We start from the raw sequence: 23,404 nt of genomic DNA on the forward strand, positions 1-23,404 counted from the left end.
GGCCTGACATATCACTGAACAACATAGCAAAGAGTAAAAATTACATGTGAAATATTATAGCATCTGGTACCTTGACTGCCAAAGCAAATGCAAGGAATTAGGAGGATACGTATTTATAAACAGAACAAAACAAAACATTTTTTCTTCTTTATCCTGCTCTGACAGGGAGAGAAAAAAGCAAAAATGTCCATCGCCCAAGTGAAATCAAAATTACTTGTATTTATTTTTTTAAGAAAACAATGTCATCTGATACTGCCCAGAGAGCCACTTCTTCCAACTCACAGGAATTTGCACTAAAGTATCCTCTTTTCAAGCCCCTGAAACAAGCTGGTAAATGCTGGTTAGAGAATAGCACTTGCTCAACCTCTGCTCTTCCACAAAAGAAAAGGACAGAACAGATTGCTAGAACCCAGCATAGACTAGAGAAATTAAGGGTAGGCAAAAGTGTCAGAAAAGCCTAACTAGTGATCAGTGTTTGGGAGAAAGCAGCAACAGAGATCCAGGCAAGGACATTTGGGGGACATGCCAGAAACAGAACAGGAAAGGTTTAGGGACTGCTGGATCCAAAGTCAGTTCATTCTCTGGACTCAATCCACAATGTGGGGCAGGGAGAATATGCCTGCTTGGAAAGCTTGGATGCTGAACTTGCAACAGACTGAAGTGAGTTCAGTTTTTCAGGAATCCATCCTACAGATTCCACAGTAGATTGGTCTTTTCTGAGTTGTACAAATTATGTGAATGTATAGATCAGTTTTTAACTGTGCAAGTGCACAGGGTGCACTTGTTCAAGTGGAACAAACTTTGCACACATCCCTAAAACAAAAACCAGATTCTGCCAAGGCAAAGATGACAGAATGATGCATAGGAGGAACCAGTTCAACAAACTTTGCACATCCCTTCTTGGAACTGGTGTACATGGTTCAGTGCCAAGGAAACAAATCAAAAGGGCTGAGGAGGGGAAAAAAAGAGCAGCTCTTCCACTCCATCTTCTTCCCTGGTTGCCACAGATTCTCTCTCCTCAACCCCTATAAGGTTGCTCTTTTACAAAAGAAAAAGAAGGCTGGAAGCAAAAGTGGAGCAGGGAAATGGATGGCACATGAAGGTGCCAGAAGAAATAGGAAAGGGGATTAAAGTTTGGAAGGAAAGAATGGGCACAATGAATCGATACAACAAATGAATGAATGAATAAATCGATAAGAGAGAGACACTGAAGCTTGCACATTGATTTGAAGTAACCAGCCCATGTCTGGCAGCTGGCCAGTCATCTTTTACTTTTTGTGTATGTGTAAAGACTCATTTTGAATCACAGCCCATGTGCACATAAGTATGGAGGACAGGAAATCTATTTGAAAAGGTTCAAAAGAATCCAGGAGGAAGGTGAACTGCAAGGTTAGCAACTAAATCCTCAAATGGTTTTTCATGTCTTAGTGAACTGAAGGACAAGCAAAAGCACAAGCTAGAATCCATATTCCAGAGACTCTGTCCCACTGCAGATATAAATTTTCCCATTCTCCTGTACATGCTGAATAGATGGGGAGACTTAGACATTCCTGTTCTTTATCTCCTGTGCAAAGTTCTTGCACCCTCACCTTTTCAGCACTGGCTGCAGCATGGCACTCCCTTATTAGAGTTCAAAGCTGACCTGAAAGCTTCTGGTACAAAGTTAACCATAGAAGTATTAACCAGGGAACAACAATGTGGGACCAAAACTCCTATCAAGCCTTCACCATTTGCTACCCCACCCAGGACTGTTGGGAAATACAGTCCCATGAGTTGCCTATCCTTGGTATTAACCTTCATGCAGAAATAACAATGCACCAAGGTTAAAACTGAAAAGAGAAAGGGGGGATCATATGGAAGGAAGGGGATTAAAGATCCAAGATGCTCCTGATCTGTTAATCAGGGTCGGTGTCAGACTTGGGTCCCATTCAACATCAGAGCCTCTGCAGTGTCCATGCTCCCCTGATCTCCACTAAGCAAAGTGCTAATTTCATTTCCTACAAAAACCTAAAGCAATGCTACACTGGGAGCATTGTGGGAAATTTTACATGGTGGTCATCCAGCACTGAAGACCTAAAATGAATTTCCAGGGCTTGGGGGGATGCCCATGGTCATGAATCTGGAAAACGTTTTATTGACAGAAACTCTGGGGTGTTTCTTTCCAGAGCAGTCTTTAGAGTTCAACTAGATTTTTTCTAGAACAAAATATATCTAGAAAAAGAAGAAACAGCACTATGTAACTATAATCCTCTGCCACAGGATTCCCTGACCTATTTGGGTCAGTAGCCACACTCAGAATGTCATGTACAGGCTCGTGAAATGGAGGACAGTTTGCCCCTTCTTCCAATGACTTCCACTGTGGACTTGGCCAGGCACAAAACACTCATCCCTCAAAAGTCAAACTGATGAGACTACACAAAAAGTAACCAGAGGAGGAGGAGGAAGTGGGGTCTGAGTTCCAAACTACAAAAGCACTGCAACCCAATAAAGAATGCTGACAGACGAAATTTCGCTTTGCAGCATGTTAGCCTCCCAATTAAAGAAATAAGCAAATCTAAGGAAACAAAACACGGGAGTGAAAAGGAGCCTGGCTGTGTCAAGAGAGATATTCCTGGGCCAATTGGTGTTCACAGTTCTCAATAAGTGGAAGTGGTTAACGCTTCTCTGAGGGAGGGTCGAGTGCCTGCCCCTTTAAAGGAGGCGGTAATACGACCGGTCCTGAAGAAAGCATCACTGGATCCAGAGATGGCCACTAACTATAGACCTGTGGCCAACATCCCGTTTCTGGGCAAGGTGTTGGAGCGAGTGGTGGCGGGACAACTCCAAGCACTCTTGGATGAAACTGATCATCTGGATCCTTTTCAGTCCGGCTTCAGACCCGGGTACAGTACTGAATCTGCCTTGGTCGCCCTGTACGACGACCTGTGCAGGGAGAAGGACAGGGGGAGTGCATCCCTGTTGGTCCTTCTGGACCTCTCGGCGGCTTTCAATACCATCGACCATGGTATCCTTCTGGATAGGCTAGCGGGATTGGGGGTTGGAGGCACTGCTTTGCAGTGGTTCCGCTCCTATCTCAACGGTCGATTCCAGAAGGTAGTGCTGGGGGACCATGTCTCTGCGCCATAGCAGCTATGCCATGGAGTACCACAGGGCTCCATTTTATCCTCTTTGCTGTTTAACATCTACATGAAACCGCTGGGAGAGGTCATCAGGAGGTGTGGGCTGCGGAATCATCAATACGCTGATGATACCCAGCTCTACTTCTCGTTTTCCACTAATCCAGGTGAGGCAGTGGCTGTGCTGAACCGGTGCTTGGCCGAGGTAATGGACTGGATGAGGGCCAATAAACTGAAACTCAATCCAGACAAGACGGAGGTCCTGTTGGTTGGCGGATCGGGCTTCGGAGAGGGTGGATTTGACCTGGTCCTGAATGGTGCAACACTCCCTCTTAGGGACAAGGTCCGCAGCTTAGGAGTACTCCTCGACCCGGAGCTTTCTTTGGAAGCTCAGGTGACAGCGGTGGCGAGGAGCGCCTTCCTTCAGCTTCGGCTGATTAATCAGCTGCGCCCCTACCTGGAGTACGACTGCCTGGCGACGGTGACACACGCGCTGGTGACTTCCCGCCTAGACTTCTGTAACGCGCTTTACGTGGGGCTTCCCCTGAAGACGGTCCGCACACTTCAATTGGTGCAAAATAGAGCTGCCAGGTTGCTGACGGGGATGGGGCGTTATGCTCACACGACTCCAGTCCTCCGTCAGCTTCACTGGCTTCCCATTGAAGCCCGGGCCCAATTCAAGGTGTTGGTTATGACCTATAAAGCCCTAAACGGCTTGGGTCCTGGCTACCTGAACGAGCGCTTACGTCCGTATATGCCCGACCGCCCCTTGAGATCTGCGGGAGAGTCCCTTCTCCGGGAACCCTCCATGAAAGGAATTAGGAGAGTAAGTACTCGGAGGAGGGCTTTCTCTGCGGTGGCGCCCAACCTATGGAATTCACTCCCCAAAGAGGTCCACCTGGCACCGTCGTTACTGGTTTTTCGGCGCCAGGTAAAGACCTTTTTATTTAAACATCATTTTAATTGTTAAAATATATGATCTGGCCAGGGCAACTTCTTCTTCCTTCTCTTTCCTCCTCCTATATTCTTTATTTACTTTATACTGTTAATTTTAATTTTATATTATTATGTTTGTATCTCAGTGTATTTTTTGTATTTTTGTATTTAGTGGTAATTTATTATGTTCTATTGTATTTCAATGTATTTTATTGTGTTGTAAGCCGCCCCGAGGCTTCGGCAAGGGGTGGCATAGAAATGTTATAATAATTATAATAATATAATAATAATAATAATATAATAATAATAATAATAATAATAATAAGCTGGAGAAGCCGACTCTGCACTGAGAAAATTATAGAGAATGCAAGAGAGGAAGAATAAAAAAGATACTGAACGCATTTTTTTCCACCTTGATGATGGGAACAATAGCACATATGAGAAGTTCACGATTCCATTACATGCACATGCACATCCCAACCATCCTTTCAGGTCACCTTTAACTGCAATTAGCTAACCTTTTCTTGCTGCTTCAGACCAATTTCAAGTGACAGGTTTGATGTCGAGTGGCTCAAAGCATTCTTCGATCATGTGGATGCTCTCTGAGCTATTCCACACAGCAACGATTGACACAGGAGACACAGCATCATCCGAGATGTCTGAGGTTACATTTAGAATGCAGCAGAACAAAATGGAATGAACTGGGGCATAGGACACGACTCCAGAACTAGATGGGGCTGTTTTAAAGATGAGGGAGAACAAAATAAGACTTCCAAACTCTTGCCAGTCCCAGAAGGAAACTATTAAATGTTTTATTTTTACCTAGCCACTGTCCTGGAATAACAAAAGCATGTTCTTTCATATCTCTGGAGAAACAGCTTGCTCACACTAAAGGTCTAGTGCCTACTTTTCCAGTGAGTTAATGAATCACAACCATGACTCAGTTCCATGAGACTCACTACCATCCATCAAAGCAAATTTATCCCATTCGTCCACCTGTCAAAGCAAACAAGCTGCCAGGAATGGGGCCTTTTTGGTAGTGGCCCTATTGTGGAATAGGGAATTCCCATGGATGTTAAATAGACCCTATCATTTGCAGTCAGGAAATCAAAAGACAATGAGACTTGGAAGGGCAGCAATGAAGGAACTAGAAAAGGTAATCAAGTCCAGGGACATTTCTACTAGTGAACAAGGCCAAAGTCATCCACACGATTGTATTCCTCATAGCTATGTATGGGTGTAAAAGGTGGACACTGAAGAAAGCTAGCAGAAAGAACACTGATACATTTGAAACATGGTGCAGCAGGAGAACTTTGTGAATACCCTGCACATATAGAAAGACAAACAGGTGGTGCTAGATCAAAGCAAGCCCTAGAAGCAAAAATGACAAAACTGAGACTGACATACTGTAGGCATGTCATGAGATGGCAAAACTGCTTGAAGAAGTCTATCATGCTAGGGAGAATCAAAGGCAGGAAAAGAAAAGGAAGACCAAATGTGAGATGGCTTGACTCCATAAAGGAAGCCTTGAGTTTACAAAAGTTGACCAGGGCTTTTACGGATAGGATGTTTCTTTCATTGAGTTGCCATATGTTGTGGACAACTTGACAGCACATGACAGCAACCACCACCACCAGGGTGCCATCTGCTGCCACTGCCCTATCCCCTCAGGAGTCCCTGTTACACTTGCTATAAGTTAGAGATGACTTGACAACACATAACAACAACTAGCCCTATCACTGCAGGCTTTCTGGTAGGCCTCCAAACCTCACTTGTTTACCTTGGCCTGTAACAGAGTTAGGATTTTCCTGAGGCCATGATAGTACTGTGTCTGGTTTTAACTGTTCATTCAGATTTTATCATTTGCATTATTGCTCTTTGTTGTGTTATGTTTTATCATGTTAATCTTGTTGTATTTTGCCTTGGGAAAGTTATTCTGAAAAGCAGCTTCGAAATCTTGTAAACGAGCTAACACACTCAGGCAAAAATTAGTTGGTAAACCTGTTCCAGTTGCTACTTCCCAGCCTAACCGAATGCTCCGGACTGTTGCATGGAGGAAAAAGCATTATCCTCATGTCTGCCACCCTAAGCTTCTTGAGAGAAGAGCAGAAAATGTTGGGCTGGAGATGTCACAGACAGAGAGAGAGAGAGAGAGACTTAAGTTAACCAGAGCTGTTGAGTTCAGCTGGAAGAGAAAACGCTGGCTCAGTTCAAGCCAAAAAAGGAAGCTACCGACTTCTCTCTCTGGCGCACAAAAGAGGAAAAGGAGGGAGAGGTGAGTGTTTCAGGGCTTGTGCACAGAACATTACGGTTTATGTCCAAATTAGCCCCAGAGCTTCCTGCAGTATAAAGCAATTAATTAATTAAGCCTTTCTCAAAGAACATGGGAGGAGGAACAGACCATCATCATGGGGGACAGAAAAGACAAGTATCAGACCTTTGGATAGGGATAAATTATGGTCAACAGACCTGCCACCCTGGCCATCAGTATCCTCAGCCTCTTATTAACAATTTACCTGGTCACCACAGGTGATCAGGAATTGCATGCAGGTGAGTAAGAAAATGGCAGGGGGTGGGGTAGCAGAATTCTCCTCTGCCAGTCTGCTTGGTTTCCATGAAAGCTGTGATGAGAACCAGCACAAAATGACTGTTGGATCTGCTTGATGGAAAATACAGTCATTTTATTTGCTTCTTAAAAAGACAGTAGCCTACATTTCCATGCTGATTGCAGAGGATGGAATTTTCTTTCTTCCATGGCCAGCCTAGAAATGTAGGCTACTAAAAGGTTGTTAAAAAATAAAAGAAGGCTAGTAGCTTTTTTGAGCTGTACAAGGCTGTACAAAGTAGCCAGTGACAGCTTGGAATAAAACATTATAAGCGGCTGCATTAGATGAAGTCCTAAAACATATCTCTGCCTTACAAGAGCAATCTTAGTCCCCTCCTGGGTTCACATGCTTCCCTTCTGGCATGGCTGTGAGAAGTTCAGAAGTTTTCACTTCCATTTTGTATTAATCACAGGTTATCATACTTTGGCCACCTAATGAGGAGGAGGGACTCCCTGGAGAAGAGCCTAATGCTGGGAACAATAGATGGCAAAAGAAGAAGGGGACGGCAGAGGATGAGGTGGCTGGATGGGGTCACTGAAGCAGTCGGTGTGAGCTTAGGTGGACTCCGGGGGATGGTGGAGGACAGAAGAGCCTGGGGGAATGTTGTCCATGGGGTCGCGACGGGTCGGACACGACTTCACAACTAACAACAACAAAGCAACATCATACTGTCTGAACCCAGACAACCTTAACTATACTTAGTGGAAAGAGCCCATTTCAAAGCAGCTTATGAGCCTGGCTTACTTTCACTAATAGTTAAGACAGTGTAGCCTTTGACAACATAGTGGTCAATCTAAAATTAAGACAGAAGCTGAGCATTACCTCATGCCTTCCATGTCACAGGAGAGGAAAACACTCAAGCCACACCAGGGGGTGGGGGGAAGTAGCCGTGTCCCAAATATAGGCCTACATCATTTACAACAGTGGCCCAAGAAACTAAACTATTCTGAAATGTTCATACACCCAGGTCAATAGCTAATTAAAAAGAAAAAAATAGTCAAGTTCAGTGGGGCTCCTACAAGAGCAAACTCATAATTTGCTGATGGGCTGTGAACTCTGGATGGTTCCTGTATAAGAAACCATGATCTGTCAGTGCAACTGACTTCACACAACACAACAATCCATGACTTAACAATAATCTACTGTTCACTGACAACCCACACTCAACTGGTGCTCTGGTTTGTCACATTATATGAACCCAGCCAGCATCAGTAGACTTATTTATTTATTTTTAACATTTGGTTATTTTTCCAAGACAAAAACGTTATCCTAGGCAATAGGACTGTCCAGCTTCTTTTCTGCTCTGTTTCATTTTTTAAAATACCTTGTATGCCATGATGATGCACATACCTGGTGATGCTGAATGTTCCTTATATTGCAAGAAAAACTCTGGTACAAATGGAATTTATTGATGTCTTTCTCACTGGCTTTCTTCGAGGTTGCTTTGGCCAAACACGACTGAATGCAAACATACTTTCTTTGGCATCTGTGTTTAAAAAAAGAAAAAGACAAATGAATAGGATTAATCCCTGTAGTTAAACAACAGCATTTTCAGTGAGCATTGAAGTGACCTGTTCATAGTGCTCAATTTCATATTATATCATAATAGAAGAAACATGGTTCTCAGAAGGATGCTCCCAAAACTTAGAGAAGGCACAGAGAGCCCAAGGTGGAACTGCTGGGTGCATCCCTTCCATCTAAGTGCCTACACATTCTGCTCCAGGATAGCAGGACATCCCATCATGGTCTCTGTCAGAGCATAGTGGACCCCAGACACTAGACAACCAGCATCACTTTATCTTTATGAATACTCAAGATCGAATGCAGATGTAAGACTTCATTCCATGGAACCAGCAGTTCTCAGATCAGGAACCAACCTGAGTAACCTACTATAAGCACCCCACACCTTGGTAAAGTGCACCCTGGTGTGCCCATTCCTTATTATATGACATTTAAATCTTAATGGGATATTAGGAAACTGCCTTACAGCAAGTCAGACAATCACTCCTCTAGCTCAGTATTCTCCAGGATCAAAGGCAGGCATCTTTCTCTTCACCGGCCATTAGCCCTCTTTGCTAGAGATTCAGAGATGGAAACGCAGACCTCCTGTATGCAAATCAGGTCCTCTTTGATGGAGCTATGGTCTCCATTAAGTCAAAATATAGGAGAGCAAGCATTACACACCCCATTAAAAGGACCGAAGCTGAGAATTCACTCAGCTCTGTTACATAGTTGGTCCCGGACAGGATTTGGGGTTGTTTTGTTTTGCAGAAGTTGATCCAAAACAACAGGCAGACAAGTTCTTCTAGCTATGCATCCATAAGTAGCAAGTCCCATGCATAGGAAGACACACAGAAGTGAATTTACAGAAGAAGAAAACACAGCCTATAATCAAAGCGGTCTACCTGTAACAGGCACTTACAGATCTCTGATGAAATCCAACGTCTCTTTATCTTTAGCAATCATGTCAGCCAAGATGTGCTGCACTCCAGATTTTACGTCCTCAATGGTAGAAAGCCCTAAAAAAACCCACACAACACAGTTCACCCTTACATTACTCATTTAGTTTTGTTGGTTTCAAAATGTGGATACGCAACCAAAATGGCAACACCTCCCCCATGCAGATGAAGAGAAAAACAGTTGTGAGCACAGCCCAACGTCAGGGCAAGCCCCCAGGCAACTCTCTCCATATGGAAGACCTGGCAAATCTTCAGTTCAGAGGGTCTAAGGGTCACTGGCTTGAGTTAGAAATGTTAAAAGCCAACTAGCTATTGCCAGAGTTCTCTGACTCCCATTAGATTCTGCCTGCCTGTTAAGAATTGGCAAGCACTTCCTCACGGAGATACCTCTGCTGTGTCACTCCCTCCCCTTGTGGTTGCAGAAAGACTGTTAATACTATTTTGCTTAGTTGTGCTTATCTGATCTGCAGAGCATTATTTTATGAAATTGCTGTTTTCACTTAAGTCAGAAAGCAAATGCATCACCCACGACTGCAGCCTCTGTGCACTCCGAAAGGGCATTCCTGAAAAAAGGCCTGGGATATAGGACAGGGGACTGCAGAGGAAGTGGTGAGTGGATGAGGGCAGGCTGAAGGAGGATACAATGGATGCATGGAACCCCATGAGTGATAAACAAGAATTGCTTCCCAGAGCAACCTTGGCACCACTGGAAAAAAACTGCATCTCTTCTGAGGTACCATTTTCTTTATTAATACTATGCTGAGTAAAACTGAACCAGAACCAACACATCAGAAAACCATCCACTGTGTCCACCACTGGACTCACAGTTCAATAAAATGACACAGATAGCTTGCATTTGTATTGATCTGCAGTCTGGGTTTCATGATCAAGTGAGGCCATCGGCTCACAACAAGAGGAAGGTCCGATCTGCAGCATCCGGCTGATAGTTCAGGGGTAAAACCAGTCTTCTGATTTATAACACTGTGAATTTCCCCTACATCAAGGGCATACAACCATTTTGGCATTCAATTAACTCTGGTCCAGGGGCCAGCCACACACACACACACACACACACACACACACACACACACACACGAGATTCCTCACCGCTAGCATCAGCAGGGAATGAGCAACCTCTATCAAGATTGCTGGGCCACAGAGGGGGCCATGGCACCTTGGGGGCAAAGTTAAGACCTTGGGAGCTCTGGATTGCACGCTCCAGTTTTACACTTAGAACATATTTAGTTAACCAGTTATTTTGCCTTCAGCACCAAGTTGGAATAATTGAAACATTCCCACTTTGCCAACTTTTTTGGTCTCACAGGTACACATTTCTAACTTGTCTCAAAATATTGCTCAATCCTAGCATTTTAAAAACCTATTTAAAGTTGAACCAGAAAAAAAGTGTCTTTGTTTTAAAAAAAGCATATAAAATACAGCATATTTTATTGTCTAAGATTGCCCCCTACAGCTTTCTTTATAATTGCACTAAGAAATACAGAGAGAGATGGAGAGAAAGTCTAAACTGGAGGCAGAAAATATCCCTTCTTTGAATAATAATTTTCTCCACCTCAGAACCTGGTTTTCCTCCTGCGCTGCAACACTTGCCATCGTTATCATTAACATTTGCCTATGACATTAACAACAGTTCTAATGGCAAGTAATGCTTAACCAGGCTCTCTGGGACTGTTCATTTTCCAAGACTCCAGTTAAGGCAGGAGAGCAGCAGCTGTCTGAGCCAAAGGGTCAAATTCTGTGTCAGAGAAACTTTCAGAAACTGCTGGTGGGCAGAGCTGAAGGCAACAGTGGGCAGGGCCCGCCACGACACAGACTGATGCTGTCGCTCAGGCACGGAGCAGCAGATCGTGCCTCTCTCCCTCCCCGCCATTCTTATGAAGACCCGCTGCCACCTCCAGCTGGTGTTGTGTGGGACTCTGTGGCAGTTGCTGCAGTCAGAGAAGAACTAGGTGCACTTTGCCGGGCTCAGCGCCAGCAAACGCCACCACCCCATGGGCTGAACTGCTTTGTGGGCTATGCGCTGTCCTAGCTAGCTGCTCCAGTGCTCCTGCCTCGAGCTCCAGCTGCAGGGCTCCTGCAGGTGGCTGGCTGGTTTCTCACGATACTTCAGCCAATCAAGTGCAAGAGGCCTGCCCTGCAGCTGGAGCGCAAAGCAGGTGTGAGCAGAGGTGCAGGAGAGGGAGCGGAGTGGCCGGGCAGCTGGACAAGCAGGCAAGGAGAGGTGTGAAGGGGACAGGGCAGCTGGGCAAGAAGCAGCAACACTTGAGCTGGCAAAATATCCCATGCCTGGCAGGACCAAGGCCACAATGCCAGCACCTTTCAGTCTGAAGCTCTCATGGCCAGCCATTAAGCCTTCAGAGAAGCACCTCAACCTTTTGGAGCAGAGATAAAACTACACAAAAGCTGGGAAAGCAAATGGCAGTTCAGGGAAAGGGTGCGACGTCTGAGGGCTGTGTTTGGCACCCAGGAGGGCCAGATTCAGCCCTGACCCAAGGGTGCAGCATCTGCTGAATAAAGGCAAAAACAGCAAAGGTGCTCCGGTTCAAGCAAGACTCCTCCTCCAGAACCCTCAGCAAACACAGACTGTGCCATTCAAACTGAGCTGTGCTGTTTGCATTGAATACTGGCTGAATCAGCCAAGATAGGAACAAGACTTTCAGCCCCGCACACAGCGCCTTCCCGTGAGCAAATAAGCTAGAACTCTTCTCTGTACTAGGCCTTCCAGTTTCATTCAGACATGGGGACTGCCTAGCAGATTTTGAGGTAGCCAGTGTATTAAGCTTGCTCAGAATCTGTTGACCATACTTTCCCAGTTGACAGGACCGGAAACCACAGTTAATGGAAGACTTTCTGCTGAGTTTGTTCATTGACTTGCATGATGGGCTGCATAAGCCAAGGTCAAAGCATTGGCACATGCCCTACACTGTCAACCCAGACCGGCAGCAGCTCTTCAAGCTTTCGGACAGGGGACTTTCCCAGCCCTATTGGAATGCCAAGGATTCAGCCTAGGACCTTGGGCAAGCTTGCAATGGGATCCACCTCATGCTGCTCAGGAACAGCCAGCATCGCAGTAACAGGGAGGTATGCATGTACAGCCATGCTCTCACTTTGGGTTGTGACTGGATGGGCTCTGTCAATGACAAGGAGGTTACGGCTCGACAGGTAGTGAACTTTCCCAATGTTCAACAACCAGGATAGTTTCTGAAAGCCAAGGTTTATGGCATTCAGCTTGCTAAGAAAAGCACCAGAGAGAATTGCCTTGAAGTGGCCTTCCCCAATCCTGGTTTAGTCCTTTAGATAAGGACTGCTTCTGCTGAGAGAATGAAATTCTTTGCCTTATTAAAGCAGCTTTGCCCCCACTGCTCCAAGGAAGGGGGAAGAGCTTTGAAAGAGAGGGACTTGTCAGCATGCTATTACATTTATACATCACCTTTCTTTTTCTTGCAAGGAACTCAGGGCAGCATACAAGGTTTGCTTCCCCTGTTTTATCCTCACAAGAACAACCTTGTAGACAGAGAGTTTGTGAGTAGCCCAAAGTCACCCAGTAAATGGGAACTAGAACCTGGATCTGCCAGGTCCTCAGCAGAACAGTCTAACCACCATATCACACTGACTCTCTAAACTAGAGTAGTGCAGAGAGACTTCTGCAGGGGCTCCTGCCCCTTCCACTGAAAACAGTGAGACTTGAGAAAGCATTTCAGGACAGAAAACAAATAGGATAGACAAAGGTCCTGTATGGAGGTGGGGTTACTGTCTTTACTATTGTCCACTTTGGTCATTTTATTTGAGTAAATACTCTTTTGTTAGGGCATGTCAAAAGGGGAAATTTAACTCACTTCCTGCTGAGAAAAAAAAAACTATTCTAGTAAGACTCTATAATTAAAGCTGAATAACATGGCCCTTAAATCTCAGGAATACTCATATCTCAAAGTCTGAAATCAGGCATTTATGCAAGCTGTAGATTATTCATAAAACTGCACTGCATTTTGATCCACATGACAACACTCCGTTTTGCTAAAGAACCTTAATATTCAACATTAGAGCAACAACATTTCATATTTTGTTACCGCAGTCTTTCATGTACCTATTACCATTTTATAGGAGCACAATCTGGCTTCCCTTCAATTTTGTAATCTCTTTTGGAGCACAGCACTTTACCTCCTTCTACTGCATTACAGTATTTTTCACCTCTTGGTTCATCCTTTAGGTCAGTGAAGGGCAACTAGTGGACCTCCTAGAAATGACTGAATGTTGGGAGTTGTTGGACTTTCTTCTGTCTAAATAGGGGTAAGATAATTCCCTTAAATGTCTTTCTAAAACTCATCTCTCTGCACAGGCTTTCTTGAAGTGCAATCCAACTCTAGTTTGTAGCACACAGTCAACAGTAGTATGTGCAGCTTTACTGCCAATTAATCTGTTTTATTGTTATATTTATTGTCCTGAATGGATGCCATTGTATTGATGCTTTTGCTATGTAACTCTGAACAACAACACTAGAATTATGTTTAAATTGACAGTACTGCCTTTGTTTGTGTGGTTACGGGGTAGAAGAGTCCCCCATTCTTCCTAAATGTTTTTGTCCATGTTCATTAGGCATTCAAAGAAAGCACATTGGGAATGCAGGATGCTGCCTGATACCAATTCTGACCATCAGTCCATCCAGCTTGATGCAGACTGCTCTTATGGGCAGAAGCTGTCCTGGGGTTCAGCAGGGGTCTTCTTCAGTGGTACCTTAAGATACTGAAACAGGGACCTTGCACATGGCATGCAGGGACTCTCCAGTCCCTCAACCAAGGACACAGGAATCCACTCTTACTAAGTTTGGACCAGATAACCAGTCAAACCCAGACCATCTTTTTTACCCAGTGACCAAAATGTTCCCAATTATGCCATTACTTCTGCACTTACCTTCTACACCTGACCTGACATAAGAAAATAGGTTGAGTTCTCGTGGGTTATTAAGGAGCAAATTGGCTGCACGTTCTAATCCCAGTTGCCTGGCTCGTTGCGCCTTAGTTCCTTTGCTTCCAGTTTTATATGGTGCATACTAGACAGATAATTAAGAAATGCATTTAGTGTTGCTACAATTCCTGTGGTCTCTCTTTATTTTTTGTGGCCAGTGATTATAGTAACAAGTAACAATATAAAGAATCTACAATGCCAACTAGTGTTTAAGGTGTTTTAAGTGACAATAATCCATAACAAAAATACAATCAATCCCTTTAAATGCATCCTTCTTAAAGGCAAAAGACTAACAGAAGAAAAATACATGTAATCCTAAGGATGTGCAAAATCAAGTTCTACTGAAATTCAATGGAATTTATTCCTAAAGAAATAGTAGTAGAGTTGCACAGTAAGGAAAACTGGAAGTGTATCTACAAAGTCACAATTTCTCCAAATTGTACTTTGGGGAATACAATGTGGGCATTGCTCATTGGGCCATCTTTATATAAGATACTAGTACTTCTAGGCATCTCCCTTCACTCTGGAGGCTTTGTAGCGCCCCCCTGGCAAGATTCTACTGCCTGAAGGGCCTGGCCAGCTTTCTGTATGCACTGGGCTGGGGTTACAGCTCGGTGACAGAGCATCTGCTTAGCATGCCAAAGATCCCAAGTTTGATTCCAGGCAATTCCAGTTGCATTGAGAAAGACTCCCACCTGAACAACGCGGAAGCCTACTGTTAGTCAGTGCAGACCAGGGATGGGCTGCCTTTCTGGGTCGGTGGGCACATTTGGAAATCTGATAGACTCTATGGGTGCTCCCATGGCTGTCCTGGGGTGGGAAAACACACCTGTCCATTCTTAAAAGGACCGCCATGGTAAGCAAGGCCCTTTGCAGAACATTAATTTCCAAGAAGGCAAGTGGTAAGTGACATTGGGAGATGATAGAATAGATATGGAGACAGAAGAACACGATAGTAGGGGGTTTTATAATACATATTTTTCTAAGGTAGAGCGAGATGAAGCAGCGGGGGATGGGGCTCTGGTAGATAAGGGTAAGGGAAAGAATTTAGAAGTAGAATCAGAATCAGCAAGAATATGAATAGTAAGGGAAAGTTCAAGAAATAGCAAAAAGGAATAGCAAAAAAGGCAACGAATGCTAGAGATCCTGATGCACTGTCAAATGGCGGTTGAAAGTGAACTGCCCAAATGGTGGGAACCAGCCATTTATATACAGGGAGGGAGGGGGCAGGGCTCTGTGGAAAGTTCTAGGCTAAGCTAGAGAAATCTTCCTGGGGGAGGCACTGCGCAGGCACAGCACCCATGTAAGAAATGTAGCTTACCCAGGAAGCAAAGTACGGAACAGAGGTGGTGCCTTGACTCTAAAACTAATGAACAAATGCCACTTTTCTGAAAACAAATAAAGATGGTGCTGGATGAAAGCCCTGGACGACCGCACACCAACCTCCCAGTTAAAAAAAAGGGGGGGGGGGATTAGGAAATCTTACAAAATAGAACAAAAATCAGAAGCAGCAAGGTAGGTGAAAAGCACAAAGAGCACCCCACTATAGCCCCCCCACCCCGTGCAGCCAGTCCTGAGCCAGGTGAACCCATTGCATGACTCAGCAAAAGCAGCTTCCTCTGATGCTGAGAACCCATCTTAGAATTCAGCGCATCCTTGCACTGCATCATGGCATCACACAGCATAACCACCACATTTAACGGGGGGCTTTGGCAGACCAAGCTGACATGGGAAGGAGGGGGAAAACATGGCCCACAATGTTTTTAAAAAATAACACTAACCACATGATCCAGCTCCTCCAAGGTTTTACAGTTTAACAAAGCAGTTAAAAGACCTCCAGACAGTTTTCCTTCTTTCTTAAGCTTCTGTATTGAAACTTGAACTTTTTTCGCTACAGTGCTAAGATAAAAGCAAATAAGAAATGGTCACTTAAAATTACTCATGGCCATTTATTTAGTTTCTCATTTTTCCAATGAAACCAGTGGAGACAGTAAAGTGCTGCAGCTTGGAAATGGCTGTGGGGAGACAGTTCAGAAGATATAACTCGGGAGTACCTGGTTTACCTGCAGAAGGTCCAAGTTCACCCCAGTATTTCAGGCAGACCCCTGCTTGTGACCTTGCAGAGCTGTTGCTACAGGAATGGGACAATGGAGGGCTAGATGAACAAATATTTTGGCTTGATGAAAGGCAGGCTACTATGCTGTGTGGACAACAGGCTTTTTGTCAGAGGCCAGTCGTGGCCGGTCCCTCTTCCCACCCCGCGTGCATATCATGTGTACAGGAAATGGAAAACCCCAGGGCTGGGACAAAATTGGAAATATTTGGCTGAATTGGAAAAGCAGTATCTAATGCTGCTCCCTTCTTTGAAAAAGCATCACTGAACCCCAACACATGTGTCTGAGCACAAGCCTTATGAGTGTCTTACAGTTTACAATAACAAACGTGCAACCATTTTAATGAGGACTATTCATTTTAAGCATTTACTGATGTTTAGGTTTGTCTCTCCCTTTCTCTGTGAAATGAATCTTGGTCTGATCCAGCCTGTCTCTTCTGATGTTCTTAATTTTTCTTAACTGAAATCAGATCTCAACCCAAAGGAAGACAGAAACCGATTCTGTTAGTAATGTTGCTTGGCCACATACCCACTTCAGCTGGAACTCTTAGACTAGACTTCAAGGTACCCAAATGATGATGTGAGATTTGAGTTCACAGTTATTCTCCCACCCATCCAACCTACTGTAGTTCTTCCATCGTTTGCTGCACCTCACGCAATGCGTCAGCTTCCAGATTGTTAATCAGCTCCTTTCGATAGCGAACGATGAAAGGAATCGTATTGTCATCATTGAAGAGGCGGATGATGTTGGCACACACCCACTCTTCGATACCAGTCCTTTGTGACAAGACCTGCAGCAACAAGGGCAACACCAACAGGAACCATGTAAATCAAATACAATTGTTCCCAGAGGAGACCATTCTGAATGCTACAGGCCTGATGTGGGTCCAGGAGGGCTTGGCACGAAACAGGGTGTTGAGGTGCAATAGCCGCAATGGGCCCTTCTCCTCTTGGGCCACAGAGAAAGGAGTGCCAGTCAGACAACCCTGAAGCAGTGGGGGGAACCTCAGGCCCAGATGCTAAAACTGACTCTCCTGGGGTTCTACATGGGCCCTTTTCCTGGCCACACGCCTTTCCTCAACTACCAACTTTTGGTAGCTTTTTAAGCTATGCTGCAATTTTAACCTCAGGGAAAAGACTGAAATGCCTCTCTTAAGGCTTAGATAGGGGCAGTAAGCCCTTTAAGCTAACATTTTTCAGTATTTTGTCCCCAAACAGCACTGGAATGTATCCCTTCTAACAGGTTCTCTGAAACTGAATATGGCCCTTTGGGCTGAAAGATATTCACCCTGTATTGCAAAAACAATTACAGCTACATGGGTAACAACCATCATTATTATTCGTTCAGCTTAAGCTTCAAGGAATACAGCCCCAATAATAATAGCATCACCACATCATCATCCAAATGAGTGTTTGTGAAAAGAGGGAATACATTATGTTGAATCATTAGAAATCAAAAATGGTTGTCAGGAACAGTCACCTCATAAGAGTTAAAGGGTCAAAAGTTGTACAATGCCCAACAAAAGCACATGTCTTCTAGGTCCCCCGAAGATGGCAACCATGCCTAGATGTACCACAAGAGAACATCCTTTTCTGGAGGACAAGGAAGCAAGACTCTCCCTGGGGACTCAAAACATTAAGTGGGAAGCACAGATGTGGTGAGAAAAAAGAAACCTAACCTGGGGACAAGGGGCAGGTCAAAATGTTGCTAAATTTAGGAAATCACATGCATGTTTGCTTTATATATGCAAAAAGTTTCAATTAACATTGATTAGGAATATTAAATGACCAACCAAAATGAGAACAAACACTCAAAAATCAGAGCTGAGCCAAACTTTTTGGCCCATTTCTTTCAGTCATTTGTAACTGGGGACCCGCCCCCCACCCCCAGAAATGGGACAAAGGGCAGAGTGAAGTTTAAGACACTTTCGGGAACAGGCAATTGGCTTACGTTAGTGTAATGTCAAGGGACCAAAGCTTCTCCTCCCCCACACTTTTTTTAGTTTAGCAAAAGCATCACCGCTGAGGCTTATCGTGTGTGATGAGACTCTTCGCACGGCATCTTAGCTACACTTTCCAGACACTGTGCCAGAAGAATGTCTGAAAGAAACCTTCTCCCAGCCCACAGGAAACGTGGTCCTTAGGCTGTACAAAGAGCTTTGCCACCTGCTACAAGCAGCAGCAATGGTGCATTTTTCAACAGGATAAGAAACAAAGCACAGGAAGAAAGCCTCATCCAGCTCCTAGAACACCATGGTAAGCCACACCTATCCCGAAAATGCCTTCACATCTCACCACTACAGCCCCCAAAGTTGTCACTCCCCACATTTTGTGGAAGCCTTTACCATAGTTAAGAACACAAGCAAATCCCTGCTGGATCAGATCAAAGGTCCATCTAGTCCAGCACTCCACACACACAGTGGCAGACCAGCTGCCCACAGGATCCCTCCAGCAGGGGCTGCAAAACCTCTACCTGCCCAGCTCCCCAGCAACTGCAGTGTGCAGGTACGCCCCCTCTGGTAAAAGAGGTAGCCCATAGCCAGCAAGGCTAGTAGCCACCAATAGATAGCCTCTTCCTCTATGAAGTTGTCAATCCCCTTTTAAAGCCATCCAAATTAGCAGACATTGCCACTCCAGTGGCAGCAAATTCCATAGTTCGACTATACACTGTTTGAAGTAGTTACTTTTATCTGTCCTAAACCTCCCACCAACCAGCTTCATGGGATGACCCTGGGTTTGCATGCTATGGGAGAAGAGAAAACTGTCTCCATTTCTACTTTCTCCAAACCATGCATTATTTTTAAACACCTGTCATGTCTCCCCATCTAGTTCTAATACAAATGTCAGAAATTCTGCAGATTTCTTTTCTGAATAAAATTTAAACATGGTCAACAAAGATATCTGTTTCTGACCTTCCCATAATGCATGAGATGTAGGTTTTATTGGTAAAATTTGTGTTGACAGCTTTTATACAATGTTACTGTATATTCATTGCTATTGGATGATGTGACTTTTTTATGTAGTCTGCCACCTTGAATAGGTTTTATCCATAAAGCTAGCCTAAAAATATAAAATGAAAATCAATAATTAAAAGAAAATAAACATTCTATCTTTTACCATCTTTCCTACCTGTGGCATTTTCAAATCTTGGAACTGTAACTCCAACTGTATTAGGTTTTGTTTTGGAGTGTAGTTTCAGCCTTTGCCTTCTTACAAATATCAGAATGACCCTTTTTTGATCTTTTCTCATGAAACTCAATCCTAATTGTAACCTGCATCATGGCTTATGCATGGGAAAAGCTCTCATTAAAAGCAGAGGGAAAGTATGTGATTTATTTTATAAAAATAAAGAGAGGCCAATTTGCTTTCTGGAATACATCCAGGACTGCTATTATATACAGTAGAAACCAAATTTATGCCTTAGCCCAGCCTGCAGGCTTTCTCTTTGCAATATAGGTTTATGCAAGCTTTGCTATGAAAGGGAAAAAAATCTCAGACCTGCACCATGTCCCAGTTCATTTTATAGTCTTCATCCATCTTGGTGCTTGCAGTGGATTTTACAGGATTCCCCCAAGGACACGTTGCAGATTTTAATTTTTTTAAAGGCGGTTCCTCAAATGCGAAATCCTCTTCAGAGTCTTCTGCCTTCACTGTTTCTTTGGAGGCTGCAGTGCTTGTGGAGGGACCGTCAGTGTTTTCCAGGGCACTGGCAGGATTTACCTGCATAAGGCCAATATTTTTCAGTGGGGGTTTTTTCGCTGGTAGTGGCAGCTTGATGTCTTCCTTGGGATGCCATTGTGGCAAACCTCCTTCATTCCCTCCAGGAGCCGTAATAGGCAAAGATGTGTCCTGCCAAAGGCAACAAACCACGTTAAGAACAGAAGGTGAGAAAATACAAAAAAAGGCCTGAACTTTTTTCTCACCAGCTTTCACTATTTCAACTATGAGCATCCTCGGTCCAGCAGCCATGGTTTGTTGCAACAAGCCATGCTACTTTTCCCCTCCTGGCTTCAAAGGAGACTTCCTGAGTCATTACACAGCTGCCCCTTACAACTAAGCCAGAAAATTGCATAAGTGCTGCCTACTGATCAGGACAGAAAACCAGGATCAAACCACTCCCAGTTCAAACAGCACAAGAAACTGTGGTTAACCAACCAGGAATGATTCTCAAAAGCTGGACACACAAAAAAAGGAGACACAGCCGCAGGCAATGCTTGAGCTATCCCCACTATAAGCACACATGGCTTGATGGACCAAGAAGCTGACATGTGAACTGGGGTATTGTACTATAAGTGACTTTTACCATGACTATGGCTAATCTGATTTATCAGATAATCCAGGCTCAGAAACCGTATTTAACATGACTTTTGAATCCTAAGCTTAACTAGGGTGGGTGAGAATTTCTAAAATTGCTAACATTCCCTGTGTAACCCAAGTTATCCACTCTTCCCAATGCACTGAAAAATGATTAGATTCCACTTCTTACCAATTCTTCTTTCACTGCTACCTTCTTAGTCCTTTTGCGAGCCACAGTTGGATTCTTCTGGGTCACGGTGGGTTTTTTCACTTGAGCGTCTTTTGGTTTTGGCACTCTGGCTTTTCTTATAACTTTCTTTTTGGGTTCCCAGTCTTCTTCAGGTTTTTCCTCTTCTGATTCTGAAGAGCTGAATAGACAGGGGAAACTTTACAGGGGATGTAATTATATATAATGAACCTACCAGTACACTGCCATTAGGATCTGCGGCCCTCCTCTGAGGGTAGTTCAAAGGTTAACAACAAGGGCCTTTTCAGTGGTGGTACCCTACCTGCTGCCAATATGGGAGTCCTTTAGGTGCCAGTTTATTCCTAAACATTGGAGAGCATATGATGGGATTTTTAGCACACCAGTTGAAATCACTCCGTCACTGAAGTTTTTGCTATTTTATGGAGTGGTGAGATTGTAGTGAATAATTGATTTTAGCTGGTTTATATTTTGTATGTTTTTAATGTTGTGGCAAATTGCCTTCATTCTTTTCTGAGATAGGTATCCAAGGACCCAATCCTATGTAAGTTTAGGCAAAAAAGGCTTACAACTTCCAGCATGCCTGTATCACTAGCATTTCTTTTCTTAGATCTTTATGAACAGGAAGCAGACAGTCATTAAAGGAAGACATTACTAAATTTTTGTAAATTCGTATTCCCACAGATTTCTGTGAATACATAATAGAAGCATCTAGGTGACAATCTTTATTTGATTAAAAATATGTACTAAACAGAATTTAACTCACGATTTAAGGAAGGCAGGCAGTTCATCATCTGGAACTTCTGCTTTTACTACTGTTCTAGCTCTTCTAGGTCGAACTGACATCTGAAAGAGAAGGGGAAAAAAATAGCCCATAGCATTTTGCTTAGACTTGCTTCTAAAGACGAGTACACAATAGTGTCAATTGCTTAATCAATTTATTGCAAATTTATCCCCATGTAATTGTCTATATCACAGAAATTGCAGTTTAGCAATTTTTGCAGTTTAGCAATTTTTTAGTTCAGAGCAGCCTCATTTGTTAGTAATATAAGAAGCTGATTTTACCAAGTCATATTAACAGTCTATATAGCTTGGTACACACTTCACTAAGTCCTCAAAATGTTAAGAACTACAACTCCAGTACTTCATAATAGCTATGCTAGCTGGGGCTAATGGGAACTTTAGCAGGCACTAGCTTGCCTAACACTAATTGGCAGCAACTCTCCAGAACACCTGATAACCATTTCATAATTACCACATTGCATTTACATCCTGTTCTTTCCCCTCTTGCAAGTAAGTCAAGGCAGCTTACATGGTATGCCCTGTTCCACTATAACCTTACAATAACCCTGTGAGGTAGATTAGACTGAGAGTTAGTGACTGGCCTAAAGCTGCATGCTGAACTTGGAGGACAGGAGAGGATTAGAACCCAGTTCCCTCCTGAGTGCCAATCAAATGATCTAACCTGTACTGGAAGTCTTTACCAAAGCTTATTGGAGATGATATGGATTTAACCCAGGATCCTCTGCATGAAAAGCAGGTGCCCCACCACTGAACTAAGGTCCCTTCTCTATCTAGAAATCTTAAAAGCACTAATCTGGATTAGCTCTTCTTCTCTCATGCTCACAACCTGCAGCATTGAAACAATCTCCATTCCACTATTCAGCATGCATGTACTTTTTTAACAATGTGAATAATGAACTAATTAGGAATATAAGTTAAATAAATAAAATATATAATAAAAACAACAGCAATAAAGGCTTTATCCAAATAAAGCAGTCTCCCCTAACCTCTAGGTGTGTGTTACATAACTCCTGTGATGCTGACTGGGTATAATGGGAGTTACAGTCCGACATAACTGGAAGGCAGCAAATTGTAGACACCTGAAATAAAGGATATTTAATTTGCCTTCATCAATTGCAATTTTGCACTTTCATGCTTACTTTAAATATGCTTCTGGCATTTACTGAATTGATTTCTGTTGTTGCTAAAGTGACAGAGAAGAAAGCAGAGGGACCTTGCAGGGGCTACTGTAGCCTTCTGCCCACCACAGTTTCAGCTTCAACATTCTGCATGAAATGAGACTGTCCTGCATCAATCAGGATTCCCTTTCCCACAATACAGCTGTGTACATCACGATGCACATGGGCCCCTTCTCATACTTGCAGTCAGGAGCAGGGGTTCCTCCTTCACACATTCAAAAGCCACAAATCTTTTTTCCTTGAAAAGCATTCTTTATTGACCCAAAAGCACAAAACACCCAGAATGAAACTCTGAGCATGCACAGAGCCTTTTGTTGAACCTAGTCTAGGAAACACTTCCAGGAACTCTCCTTATCAGCATGCCTGGGCCCCATCCCTTCAAGAGGAGACTTCTGAAAGTGAGCACACCTGTTCTCTGCATGCCAATCCTCTAACTGGGCTGCCTTCCTGTGCAGCCAATGTGTAATGCTCACCTCACCTGAGCCTGAGAAACTCCCCTGCTCCAAGTCCCCTTCTTGGTTATTCCCAGCAACTGCCTGCCCACCTGGGAAGTCCAGCCTTGAGACAAACTTCTCCACTTCTCTCATCTCAGTGACTCAGAGTGGCTCACATTCCCAGGCCCTCCCTCATTCTGCTTCACATTCCAATTTCAATTCTTCTGAACCCTTGAGGGAAAGCAGCCATATTTTTCACTCCTAACACTTGCCAATC

General features: G+C 43.8%; 1 protein-coding gene across 2 annotated transcripts in view; it reads right to left on the reverse strand.

Moving 5' to 3' along the window:
- The window catches only part of SRBD1 (S1 RNA binding domain 1), a 206,560-nt gene that overhangs the window by 180,715 nt on the left and 2,441 nt on the right, over positions 1-23,404 (reverse strand). The window contains exons 1-9 of one of the 2 annotated variants that reach the window (XM_044428622.1): positions 22,502-22,587; positions 21,478-21,557; positions 20,697-20,874; positions 19,709-20,059; positions 16,835-17,001; positions 15,879-15,996; positions 14,044-14,182; positions 9,081-9,177; positions 8,009-8,144 (exon numbers count right to left, since the gene is read on the reverse strand). In XM_044428622.1, the coding sequence (XP_044284557.1) occupies positions 8,009-8,144; positions 9,081-9,177; positions 14,044-14,182; positions 15,879-15,996; positions 16,835-17,001; positions 19,709-20,059; positions 20,697-20,874; positions 21,478-21,557; positions 22,502-22,567 (1,332 nt within the window). In that variant the 5' untranslated portion in view covers positions 22,568-22,587. Of the gene's footprint in view, positions 1-8,008; positions 8,145-9,080; positions 9,178-14,043; positions 14,183-15,878; positions 15,997-16,834; positions 17,002-19,708; positions 20,060-20,696; positions 20,875-21,477; positions 21,558-22,501; positions 22,588-23,404 lie in introns of those variants that run through there. The other variant, XM_044428623.1, reaches the window with a different exon arrangement.

Source organism: Varanus komodoensis, unplaced genomic scaffold, assembly GCF_004798865.1.
Source record: "Varanus komodoensis strain SLA01 unplaced genomic scaffold, ASM479886v1 scaffold2, whole genome shotgun sequence".
NCBI lineage: Eukaryota > Metazoa > Chordata > Lepidosauria > Squamata > Varanidae > Varanus > Varanus komodoensis.